The 24,311-nt window shown below is 34.7% G+C and overlaps 1 protein-coding gene across 1 annotated transcript in view; it reads right to left on the reverse strand.

Moving 5' to 3' along the window:
• LOC307057516 (sodium channel protein type 3 subunit alpha-like) overlaps positions 1 to 24,311 on the reverse strand; it is a gene marked incomplete at both ends in the record, with an annotated part of 77,946 nt that overhangs the window by 4,047 nt on the left and 49,588 nt on the right. Inside the window, 7 exon segments of the mRNA XM_079710700.1 lie at positions 440 to 581; positions 1,411 to 1,464; positions 2,372 to 2,644; positions 5,078 to 5,200; positions 16,662 to 16,835; positions 17,580 to 17,734; positions 18,863 to 18,983. Coding sequence (XP_079566826.1) covers positions 440 to 581; positions 1,411 to 1,464; positions 2,372 to 2,644; positions 5,078 to 5,200; positions 16,662 to 16,835; positions 17,580 to 17,734; positions 18,863 to 18,983 — 1,042 coding nt within the window.

Here is a 24,311-nt window from a genome sequence, read left to right on the forward strand (position 1 = left end):
CTTGTTCAGAAAAGGGCAGAAAATCCATGTAGCTGTGTATGTAGCAAGTGATAGTGTTAATGGTGGGTGGGTGGTGACCTGAGGAGTAGGGAAGTGCATATAGAAAGTGTGGTGTGGGAGAAGATGAAGCAGGAAGACTGGGTGGAGATAATTCCTGAAAGGCTCTGTAAGCAAGGGTAAAGCATTGAGGCCCACTGGATGTTTTGAAGCAGTGGTCATATTTTTGAGTCAGAAAGACACTACAGCAGATCTGCAGAGGATGAATCTGGAGAGGAGCCACGAGTTAGAGGCTGGACTCCTCTGCAGCTGAACTGACCACATAGTGAATGGAAGACAATTTAAAAATGATCTAACTCTGTCATGACTATGAGTGTCCTGGTTATTTGGATGTAAAACAGACAGAACCTCAGAATGGAGAAAGGTGAGAGCTGAGGAATACTTATCTTCTTTTTCTGTTGGTTGAAGTTATCTATGATGACACCAATGAATAGATTCAGAGTGAAGAATGACCCAAAGATGATAAAGATGACAAAGTATAAGTACATATACAGATTTTCTTCATATACAGGCTGAAGTTTAACCTAAATAATATTGAAAATATTAAATAACATTTAAAAACACAATAAATACTTGAGCTAAATTAAAAATTTGGTGAGTGTTGTTACTTACTATAGAGTTATTTTTGCCTTGACCTGAGATACTGTTCTGCAAAAGCAATTCTTTTTTCAAATTAGTATGACCTAGTATAATGAAAATTTGTAATTTTATGATTCTTCTTAAATCTATTTTCCCATTGTGGCTTACCTGTACATATTCTTTAGAGTAAGTAGCAGTGGTATAAACAAGGCAAACATTTTGAACCTGTTATTAGTCTTACTATAATTTTTTTTTGCAATATTTTCTCCTTGGGTTTGGAAATGCTAGCTCTTGGAGATAAGGCTTTAATAACAGAACATCAAATTCTAAGAGGAAAATTCAGCATAAACAGATATGTCCTGAGGAACTATTTTTATTCCTATTTTATAAATTGAGTTTCCCTGAAACTTGCTTGCTTTTATCATGATATTTTTGGAAGCTGCTTCACAGACTCTGGTTTATCATACTCTCCAGGGATAGGGAGAGACAAGTTACTTCCCCACTGAGCAGCTTTCCCAATCTTAAGAGTCTCATTTACTGGACCAATCTGATTCTTCTAATCCATGCGGTTAGATATCCTTTCATATTAGATCTATAATAGACATATGTTAACCAAAATATCATTTATATTGAAGTGAATTGGCTTAAAAAGAGAATTTCTGTATGCAGTTATAAATGTTCTGATTGCTTCTAATATATAATTCTGGGCCTTTCAGTTAAATTATCACTATGGAAAAATCTAGTAGCTATAAATAGTATTTGAGTGAAACTTACATCTCGTGAATCAACAGCTGCATACATAATATCCATCCAGCCTTTAAATGTGGCCTGTAAACAACATATATTTGAATTCTGCATAAAAACCTAATCCAAGAATATGCATTTTACTATATGAAAATATGATAGTGTTACTAAATATAACTTTTTGTACAATATTATGAAATATTCTACAAAGAGATTGAAATGGATTAAATGAAGAAATGAAATTGAAATAGAACAAGATTTTATTTCAAAACTGGAACTCTTTGTTTGTCTTGAAAGGTATTCTATTTTTTCCTACACTAACATGTAACTAGGTGAAACTCTCATCTCAGTCTCAAATCCCTTTCAAAAGGTAAGCTCTATGATTCAAACCTCTGGTGTGTTTAAACACGCAACTGTTTTCATTAAATTCTTGATTAGTTAATATACTGTCAGTTAAGTCAAAATAATTAAATATTACACATTTTGAAATCCACTCCATAAGATTTGCATTTCCACACATAGTAGAACTATACTCCTTAGATATTGGTACAATTAATTATCTGTACATTATCTGTACAGTATCTGTATCTGTGTATTAATTGATTAATACATAGATTAATAATCTATACATTTAATTAATCACTACAATAGATATGTTATTATTTTAATGCATATAATTGCTTCTTTGGCATTTATTGCTACAGAAAATTAAAAATGGTAATAGCACAATAACACTCAATAATAGAGCAAGAAAAGACAGGAAGCAGAAATATAAAATCACATTAAAACATATGAACAACTGAACACTGGGGAAAATACATTTTAAAATCACTGCAAAACATCTTCTTTAGTCAAGTCATGCTAATAGTACAGGTGTTATCATCAACTACTTTCGTGCTATCAGATATTAATCACTCAAAGAACATCAGAGAAATGATCTTACTTGAGACATTTTGAAAACGTATTCAAAACTCATACAGTAGGCACTTACCACTTGAAGCAATGCGAGATAGCCAGCGCCAACGTTATCAAAGTTTACTTTCACATTTTTCCACCGAGCTTTCTTGCCAAGAGCCTGACAATCACTCAGATTGTTAACTTCACTAACTTCAAACATGTTACCAGTTGTCGTGTTTACACAGTGGTAGAACTTGCCAGCAAACAAATTCACACCCATGATGCTAAAGATCAGCCAGAAGATGAGACAAACCAACAGCACGTTCATGATAGAGGGAATTGCTCCAACAAGAGCATTCACAACCACCTAGAAGAGGAGATAAGGATAAGGCAGCTTACAAATCATTAAAATGGAAACCATTTCTTCCATTATTTATTCAATATAAAATGGGTGTGAAACGAGTTAAATAAAAATCTAGGTGGACAAGTTTGTTTCTTCTGATATTTTCTAGGACATATTCGGTAGGGGAAAACAAACAGTGACACACTAGAGAGCTAAAGGATTTAAAGAAAGCAAAATATGCCAAAGTGTGAAAAGAAATAAACAAAAACCTGATATAGTAAGATGGAGTCAGAAAATGTTTGTATGCTGGGGAAAAAAAGAAAAAAAAATAGATGTATTAAATACCAACAAGAAATAGTCATCACTCAACAATACATGTTAACTTTCAAGAATGTTCATGAATGATTGATGATTTGAAAACATGGTTAAACAAACCCATTACAAATAAACGAAGTATTAATAATGCCTTAAATCTGTATCACCAGATCAAGTTAACTTTTGATGAAGAATGGTATAAGGAATTTACAAGGTCCTTTTTCCCCATATTGATAATTCCTAATTTTAAAAAAGTATATTAAATTAGGAAATGAGATGGAATTTATCTCTAGACATAAATTACTGAATGTATTCCCATTATGATTGATCCATATCTCTTAAATGTTTACTCCAGGGCACATGTTACTTCACCAACCCAGGCCAACCTATTTCATGAAGGAGAAATTCAGTCATCTTTCCTCTAAATTCAGAAGAGATTAATGTGTATTTTCAAATATCTAGTGATTTGTATCTTTTCTTATCTAATTAATCTAGCTCATACTAGGACTATTTTGTTAAGCACTTATATTAAATGAAACGATTGTTTTATTTTAAAATACTGAAACATTATTTTAGAAATCAACACCAAAGAATTTTAAATTAATATCAAACCCTGAAATCCAAAATTGTAAAAATTTCTTATGCTACTTGAATCTTATTTCTTTTAGAAATTGTCATATATATTATACTGACCAGGTTTTCTTGGCTCTAAAATGTGTGTAAAATGACCTCCCACATGTTCTCTTATCAAATAAATGCATACCTTTTACCATATTTTATACCTAGAATGCCATATGACAAAATTAAAAATGCCAAACTTAGAATAGTTTTCAGATTAGAGCAAACTTGGAAGTTTTCTATTTTGTTCAATTGCTCTCTCCCCTCAAAAATGAATTATTAATATGAAAGCATGCAGCCAGATGAAGGCTTAAATAATGTGAGTGATGGTAAAAGATTGGTGTGGAAAAAACTTGAAATTACATAATCATTTTTATTAATTTTGTCTTGTGACTTTATTTATCAAGTAGCAATGAAAGAAAATTATAATGTAAAAGCAAGTATTTCTTTGCTTACAGTGCATCTGGAGAGTGGTTTCATTCTTCCTAGTGAGTGAATCTCAAAGTCAAGACTGAAGTGTTTTTATCGCTTAAACAAACCGCCTCCTAACATAAAAGCCCCATGGCCTAGAAGAAATTCAGTATCCATGTGCATTTGCAAGCTGGATTAAACAAAGCTGGCCTTTGTGCTAAATAGTATTTTGAGGGGCGTGGCAAGTAGATGTGTATATAAGTGTGTACTTTATGTTTAGATGCATAAAATATACACTAAGGAAGAGAGCTGGAGAGGAAAATACAAGTGCTAATGGAAGAAGTGAACCTCATTCAGAATGCTCACTTAAAAGGGAGATCTATGAAACAAACCCCAGGGGTTGCCTTCAATGCGTAGTTAATTATCCTAACCCCTACTTGGGTTGCTTAGGATATATAAATTTTGTCAGAGGCTACAATTTAGTGTTGTTTTCTTGTACAACAACTTTTATTACTGATATTAATTGAAGAAGTAGAGCACACAAAAACCATTCTATCTTTCATTCATTACTGGTAATTTTTTAGAAATCAAACTACCTATTGAGAGGAAGAAAAATCTCCTCCTAGGATGAATGTCAGTAGTAAATAGTCATTATAAAATGCATAAGCAATGAAAAGAAATAAATGGCAACACATAGTTTTTACTTATTGTGGAAATATCCTTGAACTGTCACCAGAAGACTTGGATTCTAGTTCTAGTTCTGCCACAAACAATTTTTGAGGGCCTGTTTTAGTTTCAGGAGGCTAGGCTCAGTGATCCTTAGGATTTCTGCTTTGAAATTTTGTAATTCTATGAAATAAATATCAGAAAAGTATGGCAGCCCTCTGTATCTAAATCATTACCTACACTTAATGTTTTTTCAACAATGCGTTTTATTTAATTAATTAATTTATTTTTTGGCCACGCTGTGTGGCATGTGGGATCTCAGTTCCCTGACCAGGGATTGAACCTGTGCCCCCTGCGTTGGGACCCGGAGTCTTCACCACTGGACTGCCAGGGAAGTCCTTAATTTAATTTTGACATGAATCATCAGAGAGCCTGTATTTTTCTTACCCTCATGCCTTCAAACCGGGATAAAGCCCTCAGTGGTCTTAAAGCTCTTAAAGTCCGTAGGGATTTGATGGCACCAAGTTCTGAGTAACCGAGAGCATTGGCTGCCAAGCTAACCAAAGAAACCTAAAGAAGAAACAAATATCAATCAGTCCACCAAGAAAATATCTATTCTTTAGCGCCAACCAAATAAAACTTCAGACATACCTTGGCAGCCTTCATATTCCACATAGTGCGATCATCTTACACTGCCAGCCTCATATCATATTATTGCTTTTCTTATCAGTGAAACTGGAGTCTTTGCCCATTTATATAAACATCTGTAAACCCCTCCAGTTAGATATTTTACCCATGGAGCCCTTTTCAACCTGTGCATACGCCACTGATGATTTGGGATTTGATTCAAAAGCCATATGCTCCACAGATCTGTGCTTAATATCATTGATTAGAAATCATGCTTTACTTCCAAATTTATGTAATATCTTGGTTATGTGTATTGGAGGCATTGACCATGTAATAGAGTCAATAGGTTAGATATCTTCTCTCCCCTTCCAGGTCACATTAACTTTTTATGGGTTGAGATGAAGCGTTTTACTTTTAATGTTCCTAATAATGTCTGGTTGAATATGTTTTAGTCAATATATGTTGGATAAATAAAAAAAGAAGAAAATATAACCTGGAAAAACATTTTATCAGACCACATAGTTTCATAGTAATGAAAAATATTTTATCTAAACTACTGGACTTAAAATTTAAAATACAGTACCTCTCATTCAGAATGATAATACATATTTCTGATATTTACACAAATGCTAAATTTTACTTAAATATATGAAAGGTTAAAGAAGACATGTCTTTTTTGGGAGGAAGAGACTTTATTTTCTTTCAATATAATAACATTTATTGAAAATTTACTGTATGTTAGGTTCTGTTCTGAGTGTCTTACATGTATAAATCTCAAGAAGTAGGTACTATTACTTTTGCCTTTTCACCAGTGAGGAAGTTGAGTTTCCCCCACACTCCCCCACTTCAAAAAAAAAAAAAAAAAGAAGGATGTACAGGTAGAAGGAGGTGAAGTTAGAATCCAAGCGATCTGACTTCAAAACCATATCTCAACCTTTTTCCTCCATTATCAAAAATTCATTCTTAATCTGAACCACAGAACACAGAAAATGACTTGTATGATTATCTTCTCAATTCTTACAAGGATTGTATATTACTAGTCCTCTTCTTGATGCATCGGAGAGAGGTTAATTTACTACATCCACTGGATGGCTTAAGGGTCATGGTGCAAAGGTGACACCAAAACCAGAACCGAGACTTTACAGGCAAATGGAGCCACTGTCCCCCCATTATTTAATTTAATATACATCTCGCAGAATTGAACAGAAAAATAAATGACTTAAATGTTAAACTTCACTAGTGGCAGTATAATTTATCGAGCTATTCATTTCTGTCTAGTGTTCGCTGCTACAGAAGAGTGGAAAGATGGGGAAGGTTATTATTAGAGAACACACAGGCTTCTATATTCTGGGCTTATTTGCCTCCGGAAGCATTCACAGCTTCTTTAAGTTTCTGGAGCTGCTTTCTGAAGACTTCCCTCATCTTCCCAACCAAGTCCTGAGACTTGGGCATTTAAAGGGAAGTGGCTGCAAATTTCTCAAGACCCTGATGTAAGGAAGCTCATGCTTTGAAAGGAAAAGAAAGGTAATGGTCAGAACGAGGAGGTTCTGGAAGAATACAAGTTGTGGGTTCAAAGCTGAGAGGTACCACTTGCACATGGGCGGCTCTGTGTGTTACTAGAGAAGCTGCATTGTAGTTAACTGCCCTCTTTTAATGGACTTACGTCATTTTGTGTAGGACAAAAACTCACGAGTTAAGTATTGTGAAAAACTTAATATGCTTTAAAGGCAATTTTGAAATAAATAATTTTAAAGATTTTCAACATACTTAAAATTGGAAGATGATGCCTTATGTTGGTAGGGTGCTTTACAACTTACTGGGATCTTTTTCACTCATTATCTGTGTCTGAGAGTAGTCAAATGACTAGTCCAAGAAAAGGTAGCAAGGGGCAAGCACATAACTGGAATTTCTGTTTTCAAGTCCAGTGTGTTTCCCATCTCAGCAACTTTGTCCTCAACCTTTCAATACACAGTGTTTTAATCTTAGTCTCTTATGCTAAACACAAAGGACATTATTCCTAATGTGTGCAAAGTGTAACAGAAACTCTTTGCCAAAAACTGAATTTTTAGTACAAATTTACATGATTCTAGATACCTTACTACCCAGAAAATATATGAAACCGCAGGGGGTGGTTTAGTTGTCATCCACACCCTTCCACAGTCCTGTGGCAGTTGAGACTGAGAAGGAAGGGAATAATGCAGGAGGAAGTTGACGGTTCTGAAGAAGACCCTGGAAGTCCTGTGATTGTTTAATGAACTAAGTGATATGAATTTATTTCCCTTAAAATGGCTAAAGATAATTTTTTAAATTCAGTATAAGCAGTTAAAAGATTAAAACCATATGGTCACCTCCATACATTGAGATGATACATTTCATTGCAAAGCCTTGCTTAATTTTTGATGGAGAAATTTAGAAGCATTCTCATTAAAACCAGAAATAAAAAAATATGTCCACTACCAACATTATTATTTAACACTTTCTGGAAAAAGAAATAAGAGCTATAACAATTAGAAAAGTGGAAGAAGCCATTATTTACATATATGTTATTGTTGACCTCAAAAAATCAGGGGAATAAAGTGAAAAACTATTATAAACAATAATATAATTATTTTCGGTTGTAATATATTTTTTCATATTAATTTTTTAAAGTTTATATGTGTCTTTTGAAACTACACAAACTTTAAAATATTAACAAGGAAAAATAAAAGTATAAGAATAATCTAAAATATTGTTTTAAAAAGAAGAGCAATCAGAAAGGACAAATTCCACCTGATATTAAAGCTAATTATAGATCTGCAATAATTAAAGCTGTCATATTAGTAGACAAATAAGTGAATTAAACAAACCCAAATTAGACGCAAGGCATACTGGCATACCAAGATTTAGCACATAGAAAAGGGTAGCATTTTAAATGAGAGGTGAAGGAAACAACTAAAATGAGAAACCATTTTGAGCAAGATAGAATTGGCGTCTCACCTCACACCTTACACCAGAATAAGCTCCAGACTGATCAAAAATTCAAACGTAAAAATGGATGAAGAAACAAAACTCAAACAGTAAAGCTGAGGGAAAAAGCATGACAAAATGTTTTAATAATCTTTAAAGCAAATGGTCTTCTAAGCATGAGAAAAACCAAAAAGGGAGAAAAAGGCTGATAAATTTGACTAAACCAATATGAAAACATTTTCACATGACAAAAGAAAGCGCGAGACAAAAGCCCAAATCAGCAAAATAGTCATACCACATGTGACAAAATAGTAAATTTCCTTAATGTAAAAGGAGGTCCTATAAATCAGTAACAAAAAGGTCATTAACCAAATAGTATAACATACAAATTCCCTCTAAACTTTCATTTTAATATATTTGTTTGAACAACATATTTATTTATACTCCTTATTGAAATTTAACTCGAAGGAAAGCAAAAGAATACAAAGAGAATGCAAGAAGAGATAAGAAGGAAGAGAGTTTTAAAAAAATTCTGGAGTTTGAAAAAATAAAGCACACCGGAATGATTACTTTCTCAGCAGAGCAAAAGCAGCAGCAGAAACCCAAGTGCCTGAAGAAGTAAGTCAAATTGTTCCAATGGACTCTGAAAAGGCTCTGGACCTGGAGGCCCTGTGTTCTTCTAAAACAGGGGGGTAATGGATGACACTGAAAAGAGAATCGATTCAAAGTCTCTGTATAGGGAAGCTGGGCATTCTTGAGTCGCTTCACCCACCCCTCTCCAGCCCTGCCAGAGAGCAGAATGGAGTAATACTCCTTCACGGCTTACAAAGTAAAATCTGTATTTGTTACAGAGGTCAGAACGTAGCAACAATAATCCACATTGTGGTTGGGTTTCCTTGTGAGACCACAAAAGCCTCTTTAATACATCATGTGATGGAGGGTTTTCCGTTAATAGTACCATAGGGTTTAAATAGCATGTGGACTAACTCAGTATTTCCTAGAGAAGGGCACCTAGAGTTTCAGATTGCTAAGTGCATACCTCCTTCCTTCTACTCCAGAACAGTCGGCTAAGCAGCTTCTAAAAAGGGGCTCAGGTGATGGTGAGGGAACAGGTACAAATCTTCCATGGAAGTGGTGGCAGAGGGCTCTTAATGAAGATGGGAGGTTGGGGATACTGGAGATGGCAGGATTTGATCAGCGGGGATGGGTAAGGTTTATGGTAGGAATGGAGTGAAGACCATCCAGTGTCTGAGAAGTGAAGAGCAGTTCGTACGCAATGTCAGTCAGGAATGAAAGTCCTTACACTTTTATGTAAGGGACGTCTGTAACTCAAGGCTGCCTCTTTGCTTTTGACATTCTTCTACTTTTATCTTAGGCTTTTATAGTTTATTTATTTGTCTATAACTTTTTACATGATTAGAAAATTCATAATGCTCACCAGACATGTAAAAGTGAGCATCTTGGTAATTATGGTATTTGTGGCAGAGGGAAACTGGAGATAATCTAAGTGCTCATTCCTGGGGAATGGATGAGTAAATTCTGGTGGTGCATCGCTGGGGACTGCACTGTGGCATGTAGACACCACGGGTTCCATAGGAATTTCATTGAAATATTCCAAACACCATTTTTTTAAAAATGAGGACTTTGAATCAGGTGATTTCTAAGTTTACTTCCTTGCCTGGAATTCCATAATTCAGTAATTTCAAGATGATTAAAGCAATATAATGCTATATGTTATTCATGTTGAGAAGATAAATCACAGTATCTTTACTAATGGAGGCATCATCTTTAATCAAGTACTCTACTGGTAAAATACTGGTAAAAGTGCTAGTCTGATTGATAGTGAGCATGATTACTTATGGGGTATGTAATTGTGAATCTGTCCTTAGGTTTAATTATTATTTTTTTCCTAGGAAAATAGGAATTGTTTTTGACATTTTACTTAATGAACATATGTTATATAGTCACTTAATAGCTAAGTAATTACTCCGTGTCTCAGTTTCCTCATCTACAAAATTGGGATCATAACAGTGGATACCTCAGTGGTCATTGTGATGATTAAATGAATTAAAGCAAAGGTTAATCGTGATTAATATTATACATGAGAGCCCTTATCTGCCTTCAGTGTCACTGCTTAGAATCTTAGCAGTGATGAGCTGGTACGATATCCCATGGGAAGGCTTTTAGAAAAAGAAAGAGACATGTGGATCTTCCTAAGGGAGGTATTTAACGAGGTCATGACTAGAGGCAGGGAGAACATTTATAAAGCAGCTCAGTGCTTTGTGACCACCTAGAGAGGTGGGATAGGGAGGGTGGGAGGGAGGCGCAAGAGGGAGGACATATGGGGATATATGTATATGTATATCTGATTCACTTTGTTATAAAGCAGAAACTAACACACCATTTTAAAGCAATTATACCCCAATAAAGATGTTAAAAAAAAAAAAAAAAGCCATTGCTTGGTCCAGTTAGTCACTGTGATGTTGGTGTGTTGTTGAAGAGGAGGGTCCAGATCTCCAATTCATTTTTTAGTTGGTAATTTGAAGTAGAATTTGCTGATTGATTGACTGTGAGGGGTGAAAGAAAGGGAGAGGCTGAAGATGACATTTAGCTTAGCTTCATAAATATACCACTACCAGACTAAACAGGACATTCAGGAAGAAATGCATGACTGGAGGGAAAAAATAATGAATGTACTCAGTCAGGAGGAGAATCAGTAGGTATTATCTAGGAAGCAATTAGAAATGTGAATCGGGGTTTAAAGAAAGACCAGTATTGGCTAAAAGTCATAATCTTTTAAAAACTGGAATATAGAATTTATGCTGTTAAATTAACAGGATTATCTCTTTAAACCTATCCAGTGAAAAAATTTTCTTATTAATAAATTGATAATGCTAAAAGAATTAAATTCTTCCTGATAAGGAACAAAGTGAGTCATTCCTATTAGGAGACATTTGTAGAAAAAGCCAAAGCACATACTAGACTGTTTACATGGAAGTATGTTTGAAGAGAGATCAGAAATTGATATGAAATGACAATAATTTATAGCTATTCAGTTCCTTTACCTCAAAGTTTTTAATTTAATCAAATATTTCCACAAGAGCTCCAGGTGAAATTCAAGGCAGGTGTGTCCATATTAGCAAGGCGTCTTATTGTTTTCATTCACCACCACCAAAGGCAGCCACCTTCAGAGTGTAATGTGGGAACTCTTTGACTAGTGCAACATGACATTTTACATATATCTGTGCTCTGTTGCAAAATATGGGGCAAAGAAAGAGCACAGTGCTAGACAGAGGTACCTCTGACCTAATAGTTGTGTGACATCTCTAAACCTCATTTTATCAGTAGCAAAATAGAGATAAAAATAAGAATTACATCATGGGATTATTAAGAGGATTAATAAATACTGTATAATTAAAAAGAGATATTGATAATGAGGTTGGTAATGTAGGGGTTAGGAAGCACAGCCATTAGAGCCAGACTCCTTGGTTACAAAATCCAGCTTAGCCCCTTTCTTATTTACTGTGTTTACAAGTAACAACTTTTCTTTGTCTTAGTTTCCCCACCTGCAAAATGAGAATAATTATGGTTTCTAACTCATAGAGTTTTGAAGATTAGATGAATTAACATATGTAAAGTGATTTTAGCAGCAATTGTACACAGTAAGCATTAAATCAGGGTTACCAATTTTCTTTATTATTAGGTAAGGCTCTGAATTAGTGCTATTCCCATGGTAAGTGTTTAGGAAGTGCTAGGCATCTTATTGTGGATACTAATATTAATAACAATTCTGGCTTCATTATTGAGGAAGCTGATATGTCAAGAATAAATGTCAAGAACGGCCAGGATCACCGGATTCTAGAGGTTGATGGCAATTGTAAATACATATTAGAATCAGAAAATGTCCCTATTCTGCTTTTGTTCACTTCAGCAGAGCAGCTGATGAGGATTCTAAGGAGCCCTTGAGCAAGCAGGATGTCTGAGTAGCAGACATCAAGCATCTCATTTCAACCACATCAGCAACCTGTGCTGTCTGTAAAGTGGAAATCACTTGTGGGCAATAAATATTTCATGATGGTTGAATCTTTACCAAGAGTGTGTTTTGGACACATTAGCACCTTAGGATAATTTAGAACCAAATTTGAAGTTGTCATGATAGATGCTCAATGAATTTTCTTAGGGATGACACTTATGCAAAAATCCATAAGGACCACAAGAAATGTGAATTTTTTTCAGTAAATTATGATCACATTTAATTCATTCTATGGATAATAATAGCATCTAAAGTATAGCTTGTATAGTTATAATACAGGCTAGTTTGGTTTTCATATGAAGATAGTATCTTTTGCCTTTGGATAGGAGAAAATAATTATACAGAGTTAGAAAAAGTGGTCCATCTAGTGTGGTATTCTGACAACAAAGGCATGGGTTAAGTTGTCCTACTTGATTCCAACCTGAATTATCATACTTGCTGTCTCTATCTCCTCGCCTCCATTCTTCCTCAATCTTACCAATATTTCTAGTACTTTATCCCCATACTTCCATGAGACATCTCTTAACCATGACAGCAATGACATCCATTCTACCAAATCTAAGTGTCATTTCTCAGTACTCATGTCACTTGACCTCTTTGCAGCCTTTGACAAAATGGATCACCTCTCCTTTGGAAAAACCCAACTATCCTCCTCTGGGCTTCTGTGATACCATGTATATTTTGTTTTCCTTTTTCTTCTAATTGCTACTTCTCAATCTAATTAACTGGTTCCTTCTCTTTTGCCCAACTTCTAAATGTTGAAGTGTCTCCAGAGTTTGGTCTGGACTCTTTTGTTTGTCAGCTTGCATTCTCTGCCTAGGTGAGCTAATCCAGGTTCATGATTTCAAATGTCATCTCTTTCCTGATGACTGCTAAATCCATAATCAGGTGTTAGATTCTCTTCAGAACTCGAGACTTGGGTAAAACTCACCGTGTACTCTTGAATGTCTAATTGGCATCTCAAACTTAGTACATCCCTCTTCCACCTACTGTCTGCTTGCCCTGTCAAGCCTGTTTTCTGATCTTACCCATTCCAGTTAATGGTTTCATCTTCTACCCATTTGTTCAGATTGAAAGAAACTCTGTTTATCGAATTCTCCTTTTTCTTCATATCATACATCCAGTTCATCAGTAAGTCTCATCACCTTAGTCTAAGACATAATCTTCTCTTTCCTAGATTATTAACACAGCTCCCTAATTGGTCTCCCTGCTTTGACTTTTTTGCTGTTCCTTCACCATAGCCAGATGTGATAATTTAAAAACAGTAGAACAGATCCCTGCTCACCCTTTCTCCCTTGAGTTTCCCATTGTAACTGTAATCAATATACATTAAATTACATAATATGTACAATATACATTAAATTACAGTAAAACATGAACTTCTTACCATGGCCTCTAGGTGCCTTTCTGAGTTCAGTGTCTACTACTCTTGCCCGTGTTTTATCACACACAAGCCCAACAGTTTTCCTCTGTCTCTTGAGTGTCCCTGGCTCATACTTTGGCACCTTGAGATTGTTCTTTTCTATTCCCTCAGGTCTTCAAATAACTGCCCCATTGTTATAGACTGAATGTTTATGTCCCCCCAAATATTTGTATGTTGAAACCTAATCCCCAGTGTGAAGGTATTTGGAGGTGGGGTCTTTGGGAGGGTATTAGGTCATGAAGGCAGAGCCCTCATGAATGGGATTAGTGCCCTTATTTATAAAAGACACCCCAGAGAGCTTGCTTGCCCCTTCCTGTATATGAAGACACAGCGAGAAGACTGCTGCCTATGAATCAGGAAGCAGGCTCTCACCAGACACTGAATCTACTGGCACTTTATTCTGGGACTTTGCAGCCTCCAGAACTGTGAGAAATAAATTCTGTTGTTTATAGGTCACTAAGTCTATGGTATTGTGTTACAGCAGCCCACAGGCACTGAGACACTCTTTCTCATCATTTACCTCATCAAAGACACCTTCCATAGAGACTCTGGATAAAACTCTCCTGCTCTGCACTCTGCAGTCATTCTCTATCCTGTTATCTTGTTTTCTTTCATAGCAATGATCACCATCTGCTTTTATCTTATTTTTGGATTTTATTTGTTTACATCTTTACTGTCTGTTCCACTCTCTCCTAGAGTGTTAGATCCTGTAGATCTAACAGGGCTTGATTTGTCTTGTTCATATCTTCTTTATCTAAAATAGCATGTGGCCCTTATTAGGTGCTCAAAATATTTATTAGATCAATGAATGAATGTTAACGGAGGTTGGAGAGATAACCCAATACCTTTATTTTTAGGTAGGGAATTGAAGATAGATAAATTTTACATAGATAAATTTCTCCAGGTTTAAAAGTGTATTTCTTCTGGTTTGAAGTTACTTCACTTATACTTCAGTTTTGGGGGTTTTGCTTTGTTTTGTTTTGAGCTTTCTGTGACTGCTTAGTTGGTATAGCAATATATCTTATGGACTGTGAAACCCTTTTAAGTATGTTTTACTTGTACTTTCAAAAACTGTTTTAACTCTATGTTTACTTTAGCTTATTGGACCCAGTGGTCTGAGAACAAGTTGTTAGTTGAGGTTACATGAATTCACACATTTTAGTCCCTGCTTTGGGAAAAAAAGAAGATAGACCCATTTAAGATTACATAACTTGCCCAAAGGTACCCAGTTCCATTTTACTAATTTAAACTTACTAAAAGGGAAGTAATTTGGGGGTCACCATTCTTTGACATTATTCTGTAGCTAACTAAGTGTCTATATTAGCTTTCTAAGGATTCAAACATGATACAAAACCTTGACAGATTTTTGCATCATATTTATTTCTTCTATATGAGGGAAATATACGGACTTAAGTACAGTGTAGTAAGTGTTTCAGTGAATGTAAATTTTTCAGTAAATGAAAATATTTTAATAAATTTCAGAATTTTCTGGAGAAGTTCTATCACATTTGTAAGTGATCTTCATACATGACAAAAGTTTTTTGAACCAGGGAATATTATGTGTTTCGTGTTCCATCATTTCAGGGAAAAGCTGGAGATCATAAATGCTGAATTCCAAAGCCAGTATGAAAATATAAATATAACATTTGTATGAGTTAGCTAAGAAATCTATAGGGTAAAGGAGCACTGAATTGAGAATTAGGAAATTAGGGCACTAATCTCAACTTTGTTACTAAGTAGTTGTGCTATCTAAGGAAAATTCTTCAAACTGAGGCTTTAGTTTACAATAAATTGTTTAGAAGACTGTATAGAATAGAACATAGATATTCTTTAAGGTCCATTCAATCTGCAGAATATGAAAATATTAAACTTCCCTGTTTGGAAGCTTTTCAGGACAGTATTGAGATTCATCTCTATTATTCATTAAAGAGCAGACACGGGAAGTTGGAAGTCATTTCTGATCTATTAATAGTGACTTGGCACCAGATTTCTTCTCAACTCAAAGGGTTGAACACATTTTGGTTATAGAACTATGAGTATGTATGTATGGGAGAAAAGGGAGTAGAATTTAGATAGGCCCACACTTGTCAAAGACGATAAAAAGAATGAATGCACACATAATGACAATCATTGATTCATAGTGGCAAGCGTTAGAACTAAAAATAAAGTGCTTTATGATTGCTGGGAAACAGCTAGAGAAAGTGCTTAAAGCAACTTTTTGAGGTGGAGGAGGCTGAGAAGCCTTGTACAATGGAACATCACAGACTGCAGAGGACCAGTTGACTCTCATTTTGCTCCAATGCCTCTCCATTGCTTGGAATAAAAAGTAGGCTGCAAGTTAGACAGGTCTTGTTATTGGCAATGTTCCTGTGACTATTCACCTCAGGGTAATCAGATTCAGAACAGGGCTTCTACACCTATCTCTTTGCATGGTAAATATTTCATTAGCTACTGAGATATCTAACTACTGATTTAAGAATGGAAATACATTTTATTGTCCCTGTGGGTTTGTGGCTGAATGAATACAGTGCATAGGTTATTTTAACATTATTTAGTAACATACACTCTAGTAAGGGATTAGAGTGCAATTCTGACAATTCCTGGCCCCAAATATGTCTTGATTTTACCTCCTGGAGATATTTTTTTTCAATTGAACTGTTAATAAGCTAGATCTGTCAATTAACAGATTTTTAGCTATTCCTTACCTTGAGATCCTTAATTTTCAGAAAAAGAAGAGCTATTTGCTTGTGTCCTAGAACAACTATCTCTGTGTTTTCTCTTACCACTGTTCACATTTTTAGGACCTTTTCTACTGCTTTCCCATGAGGCTTAACTCATTTTTGCATTTTTTTGTAGTTTTTTAAAAAGATAATTGCATAATTATGTCAGAATTAGTGAAACTAGGGTCTAATTAAAGTCAAGGTTTTAATTATAGAAATATATGAAATGTCAAACTTGCGTCTTTTAAGAATAATTTCATGAAAATCACTTAGGATACTTACATCGACAATCAAGAAATCTAGCCAGCACCAGGCATTAGTGAAATAGGTTTGAAATCCATAAGCTACCCATTTGAGAAGCATTTCCAGGATGAATATATAAGTGAAGACCTTGTCAGCATATTCTAGCATGGTTTTGATAGTTTTTCGTTGTTCAATGTATATATCTTCAAAAGCCTGTGAATCAAGAATGCTTTTATTTGAATGGCTTGCCTCCACCAAATACTTGATAAAATTCTTAGTAGAATGCTTGCCACAAAGCACTAATTTGATAAATATTGGCTAATATCAGACAAATGTGGAACCAGAAGAAATCTAAAGACTAAAACTAATGGAAAATGTTGGCAAGAAAATGTCAGTATCTTTACTGATTTAGTTTGTGCTTTCTTCTCTGCCTCTCACCCCAAAATCTGTTTCTCAATTACTTCTACAAAGACATGCTTTTAGAGAAGTACTATGAACTCAGAAAATATCTAGAAGTTCTGTTAATGAGGGATAGACTTGGCCTGTTCCAACCTTACTTTCATCAGTTCTCTGAATGATATGGCTCATTTTGAAGGAATAAATTGATTAGATATAAAAAATACACTTTTAGTCCATAAATATTACCATGATTACTTGGGAGAACTGGATGGGATTTGACATGCAAGGTAATGTAGTTACAGAATGTCCCTGGAAATGGTTGTCTCAGTAAGGAAAACATCTGTTAGAAAAGCACCAGACGAGAAATTCCATCTGGCTGTTCATGGTTCTAATTTATTCTGTAATGACTTTTGCATAGTTAAACCCTGGGTGCCAAGCTCTGCAAGGTACAAATATACCTCTTGTTTTGCTCCTTAAACTAAGTGTATGCTTCTGGTATTTTTGGAGATAAGCTATTTCACTAGAACCTGATTCTTGCCAATAATGCGTTGCACTTACCAAAGCACCACTACTGAGAAGGATCATGAAGACAATGAAAGTCTCAAACCAGTTATGTTCAACAATGCTATAGCAGGTTTTCCGCAGATTCCACCAGACTTTTCCTTTGCCTTCTTCTATACTTACTTGACAGAACGGAAACTTTTTAATACATCCTAAAAGATAACATTAAATATAATAAATTAGAAAAATATATTTCAATCTTAAATAGGAAGAAATAAACTTTGTTGCTCCCTCCCCAGTCCTAGTCTCAGATCATCATTTTATACAGCAACTGGCTACTTCATTCCTTAGTTATCTTCAGCATCCCTCCTGTATAGTGAATCATTCTCAGACGTACATATCAGCCAGCTACCTAGAATCAAAGAATTACTTTACCAAAAGCTGCTTGAGTATAAATGGTTCCATTCTTTAACACTGCTTAGGATCTCTCTTTGCCTCAAGGCCAATCATGGACAAGAACATCTCTCAGGTTTGGGGAAAAACTGCATATTCAAATTGTTTATTCATTTTTTGATGTAATCCTGGATTTTTACACACTTCTTTTCACACAGGAAATTCCCCTGTCTCCCTAGGTATCATCCACTGTCAGTTTTCCCAAGCTATTTATTTTCAGCCTCAGTGCTTTTCTTAGTCACACCTATGACTCATCTTGTCAGTCAGTATCTCTCTTGCTTTGTCCTCCAGCTCTTAGCTTTCATGTTATTTCTAACTTCCATCCACTCTTCTGCTCTGAGTTACTACTTATGGGATTCAATCCAATCACACTGAATCAGCAAACCTTTATTGATTTGTGTGCTAGCCACTGTACTGGTCACTGTGAGAATAACTGCTGGTCTCCCTAACAAGGCTCTAGAGCACATCTATATCCCCAAACAGCTCTGGTCACAGACCAAATTAACCACATTTGAAACTGTTAGAGATGGAGTGTAATTATTGCAGCATCTATAAATCAAATCACAACATTGCCAATGAGGTCTGAAGGGATTGCTTTATCAATAATGAGATGATGTTCCAGAATGCCATTTATCTTCTAGGGTTCACTTCTCCACATTCTGGAGGATGAAAAAAAGGACGTGTCAAATTATCTTAATTGTCCAGGCACAGTAGCTGCTATAGTATAAACAGGAAATACAGATAAATTAACTTTTTGGAAGAAAAGAGGAAAACAAAGATAAATATGCCTTCACCATTTCTTTGAAATATTTCTTTCAAATGAGGTATATTTAGTCTCTGTAAGGAAAGAAGGGAGATTGCATTTAACCATATTAGAGCTTGTTTACCTTCAGTAAAACAAGCTTCTGGCTTAAGGTCTTCCTCGGGTTCAGTTTCAGCTTGTTCACCTTCTCGGGGCAGAGCAACATCAACTGTACTTCCTTCAGATGAGCTGGTTGCATTTAATTTCTGGAAACAAAACCCCATTGAAAAGATGTGATTTTTCTCCCCTTTTATTCAGCTAATTTGGAAATGCTCTGTGATGGTGTGAAAAAATGATGGTGGTAGTGATAGCATTTGACTCTGTTAACAGTACTGATAATTATGTACTAATAATTTAACATACTTGAAGTCCTATTGTTTAAAACGATGTAACTACTAAGTTGATTCAGACAAAAAATGGTTAGACAACATTCAATGTGGGTGATTTGGAAGGGAGTGATTTTACTGATTAACTTGTTTATGATCTCTATTTGTCTATGGATGCATATGAAAATAATTTAATACATCAACACTCAGGCCAAATCAAGAATAGTTTGATAAAAGTTTGGTATGCTGACATTCACTATTGATTATATTAATTAAAATGCTTCAAATCAAATTGTAATTTCCACTCTTCAATGGAAATTTTCAGAGGGCAAAGAACATTACCAGTTGTCTGTAACTACTGTCCATGTTTCTGTAATTTTAGAAAGGAAGAGTGGCACATTAACATTAGTCACAGTCATTATAGTTCAACTTTGAGCTATATTTTTCTCTGGCTTACATAATTTTCTTTTTACTTTACTAGCAGAAAAATGATAGATCTCTCTTTCTCTTTCTCTCCCTTTTTTGAACTGCTTAAATGAATTCAATACTTGCCAAAGAATTCTAAACGAAATGGAAATTTCTTCATAAATGACATTGTTCAAAATCTGTATAGACTTTCATTAGGAGCATATTCCGAATTCAGCATGTGATCAGGCTGTGAATTTTTCCTTTAAAAAAATTATTGTGACATGCCACATGACTAGGAAGAGCCACTTTAGTGTTGCAAGGATAAATATCTAATAAGTACTCTGATAACACTTGGGAAGACATTATGGATGTGCAATGCTTTATGAAAAGTGATGCAAAGACATGACATACAGCACAACCCAGGGAATGTAAAACTTTTAGAATGAAAGAACATGGACATGTTAATGGTTTCAAAGGCCCCATTAACTTTAGTAGCTGAGTGATAGGGTTACTCTGCCCTAACCCTCTGAAAGAGTTAATGCGTTACTGAAAAATACCTGGATAACTCCCTAAGCATCAGTCATATTGGAGGAAATTTGGCTCAAAATTCTTGATGTTTTGAAATCACCATGCAAATGTAGTTTAATACTTTATAATGTGAACATGGAAGACTAGTATCCAGACGATATTTTCTGTGGTATTACTTTGAGGGTGACGTTAACCATGTCCAATTAAATATATTATGATAGTTACCCTAAATCAAAATATAATTCTATAATAAAATATCTCCTAGTCTGGAGTATGCTAAAGAGAGACTAGGCCATCGATTATGGCCGATGGTTCTTAGGATCATTAGAGTACAAGAAATTTTACCATTAAAATCCTCTACTTTTTGGAGAGGTGGAAGGTCAAGACATATTTTCTTCTCTCAGGATTTTTCTGCTTCTTACAGCCAGAATATCTTTATTCTTTTAAGAAAATCCCAGGAAAGCTACTGCTGGATAGAATTGCAGCAGCTTCTGGTATAACCAAGAAAATACTAGCTAATTCTTCCCTTCCAATTTCATTGGTAGTTTATGGGTTGGACACTCTGACATTTGATGAGTGGCAGCAATAATATCCACTGTTTAAATAAAACCATTAAGAATCCAAATTATTTTGAGGTTAGTTATAAAAAGCTTCATATTTCTTCTTCCTCTTGGCCAATCCAAGCTGAATAATTTCTTCTGAGCCTGGTCACGATCCACCTTTTCCATGAAGCCTTTCTTTCTTATGATTTCTCCATGCTAAATTTTATAGAACGTTTTGCCCATAATACTTCTTTGCTTGACCAAATATTCTTATAAATATATATATATAAATTATATATATACATAAAATTGTATATTTATGTATATATATACATATATATTAAAACGTACACACATACACAAATATACATCTATACACCAAAAGATCCAAGCATAGAATAGACACTAAATGGTTATGTTGAATTTATGAAAAATGAATAAATGAATGATTGAATGCATTTTGTTATTACTCTTATAGAGAGAATTATAGTGTTTAGATAATTTGACCTCTTCATTTTGATATGTAACTCAATTGTGGCCTTTACAGAAGTCTGTTTAATTGTATTAGAAAATGCATTTTCTTAATGAATAGGAATTATTAATGATATTTTAGTGATAAAAACACATACTTCCAAAATGTTTCTCTAAAATATTGGCAGACATTCAATAAAGAAATCTGAAGGAAGAAAGTAATAAGTATATATGTATACACACGCAAATACACATATACTTTTCCATTTGAAAACTTTAGAAAACATACTCACCCTTCACTTCTTATTTTACCTCTGTTAATACAGTTGTGAAATGTCCAATTTTTTGCATTATAATTCTCTGCCATGTATTACACAAGTGTCTTATATTTAAATACAAATATTGAAAGCAAATCCTTCACAGCACAAGTAATGGTAGCCATTAATCTGAATGACAGTTGTATCCACTGTTTACCAAGTATTGACCTCTGGATGTGTCTTTGTTATTGGTACTGTCTTTAGATTGTAAACTTTTGTGAATGTGTTTAGTATGTTAAAATACAAATAATTTCAATTTTCTAAATGGCTGTGGAGGTAATGTACATTGTAAAGCAGAGGGGGTCCGTGTGTGAGTTAGTTTACCTCTATCTGCCTGGCGTTATGAAGCATAGCATGTCTTTTGAAAACAGACAAGGAAAAAAACTCTGCATGTATTCTGCTCTTCTCAAATGAGCAGAACCCATTTTACATGCAGAATTGCTTCACTGTTATCGAGGAGTTTTTCTGATTCTAAGGATAAGCTCATTAACCTTATGCTCTGCAAAACTCCTTGAGGAATGTTTAGACAGAGACTTGGTGAACCAAGGTTTAAAAAATAGTTGGTAGGCTAGTGTTGCTGCCACTAAAAGTGTTTTGTGGGAGGCTCCTTTTCCTATGAAAGTTGGCATAAAGTTAATTCCTGCTAGTTGGAGAGTCAGGCTTATTCATGGTGTAATCTTCATAGGCCACATTTTTGTCATAAGAAAGTACATATACTTTATCCTATGAAGTTATAAAAATATTGTATCAACTACATAAACGTTTTAAAGTTGTGAATTTACCTACATTTATAAATTAAAGCTTAGACTGTGTTCTTATTAAGTTACAACAACTTATCAATTAAGATATACTGCCTTATAAGCTTTAGTCACTGGAAACATAAAGAATTTTACTGCTGTATTTTTAAATTTTGAAATTTATATCCTAGAATACTACTTAAGCATTTAAAATTCTATACATGGATATAATACTATCTTTGTAATCTAAACATTTCTAATTAAGTTCAACACTTTGGCATTCATATTCTGGTAGAGGGTAGTTTGTCATACATTTTATCATAGCCATACCAAAATGACTTCCAAATTTTATTTAAAAACACATAACTGATTTAAAAGCAGGTGACTGATGATAAATACAAAGAATAACTTACTTTCTTTAAATTGCCATAGCTGTGCTACTAAAATGATAAAAAAAAAAGAAACCTGAAATGAAATTTTCCACATTAAGGAACTTGATGACTATACTAAATAACTAAAATTAATACTTGTTCTGAAGTAGTTATAAAAATGTAATCAGGTATATAGGCATAACAGTAGAAAGCTTCCATATAAAACCACATAGTACAAGCTCATCACTTGTTTTCTTGTACTGTTTTCTCCCTATCCGTCCAATATTTTATGGCACTTAAGGCTAGATTCTTCCATCCCTTGTAGAAACTACTGAGTCTACAGAGGGATGATGACTTATGCTCTACAAATGCACACTGGAAAGCAGATTTGAAGATGCAACATTCTCCAGGCCTAATTCAGCCACAGGAAGCATGCCTGGCTGTAGCAGAAGCCCGGCGCAATGCTGTGGAAGCCGCACGCTGGTCCAAGAACCATGTTCTCAAAGACATGGTACCTGAATGTGAAGTTTTCAAGGTTAGCTGCAAATACCACTTGTAAGAAATGACAGAATCAGCACCCAAAAAGGCCATTTTCCCCCGATAACATGAACTTATATAGAAATCCCCCCTTATGGCGAATATTGCTCAATTTTTATCCAATTAAATAGTGAAATTTAACTTTCAGAAATGGAAGAGAATGTTAGCAACTGGCCTACTTCCACTGAAATGCGCTCACATTTCATTTATTTTCAGTCAGCTGTCAAATGTTTGACTCACAAACTGCTATTGATTCAAAAGGCAAAAATAAAAGATTCAGCCATTACAGACTGCCTTTAAAATCTAGCCATTTCTTTCAAAACTTCTGGGTTTTGTCTTGAAAATAAAAGAAGAAAATGTTTTGGTTACACAATCTATCAGGGCCTTAGTCTGATCTTTTGGATATGCATACCCATATCTTGACTTATATTTCATTTGAAGGGCAGGTAGCCACACAGTGAGGTCACTGGGCTGCATATCCAAGGCAGGAAGAACACGACTAAAACCAATAGCTCTTTTTTTTCTGGACCACTTATTGAATGGTTAAAAATATAAACCATCTCTATTTAGTTTGGCCTTAACATATTTTAAATGTGTAACACCCCTGATGCACCTTTTATTTTAAAAGAGCCTTACTATAAACATAATATAGGAAACTGACAATAATTATATGGTAGTTGAAGAATAAGGTAAAAGGACATTCAGCAGGCAAAAGAAAAAGCTGGTTTATGTTAAGAAGATAATACAAAAATTTTCATCTAAACTTGCCTTAATTTTTATTTCAGCAGAAGTACACTGAAGCATCAAAACCATTCTCTAAAGGTCGAGATAGGTTTAAAATGGCTATTCACACTCCCATCTGTGCCTCTGAAAGAGTTGTGTCACATTCAGTTTCTCAGAGAGCATTTGGAAGACACTGAGAACGTAACAGAAATGGGAAGCTAGAGGTATTCTCCCATTGCTCTCCAGATTCTGAAAATGGAGCACAGGGCCTTTTCTAGAAGGGTACGTGCTTGGGACCTTAGTCAAGCATCATTTTCAAAGTTTCCATATTGGCTTTGAAAAAGAGGGAATCCTGTTATAAACATGGTGTAAAAGATAATTTTCCAGTACCATTTAATTCTGCCCTGCTTGTGAAGAAAAAATAATCAGATTTTCTTCAATGACTAATAATCTTCTTTTACTCCTAAAACTAAAAAGTCATTTTAAGTAAAATTACATAAATCACCAGGGGCTGTATTTAAAAAAAAATTTTATTTATAATTTTATGTCTGAATTTGTTTCATTTTACAGCTAA

This window comes from Hyperoodon ampullatus (assembly GCF_949752795.1).
Source record: "Hyperoodon ampullatus genome assembly, chromosome: 8".
NCBI lineage: Eukaryota > Metazoa > Chordata > Mammalia > Artiodactyla > Ziphiidae > Hyperoodon > Hyperoodon ampullatus.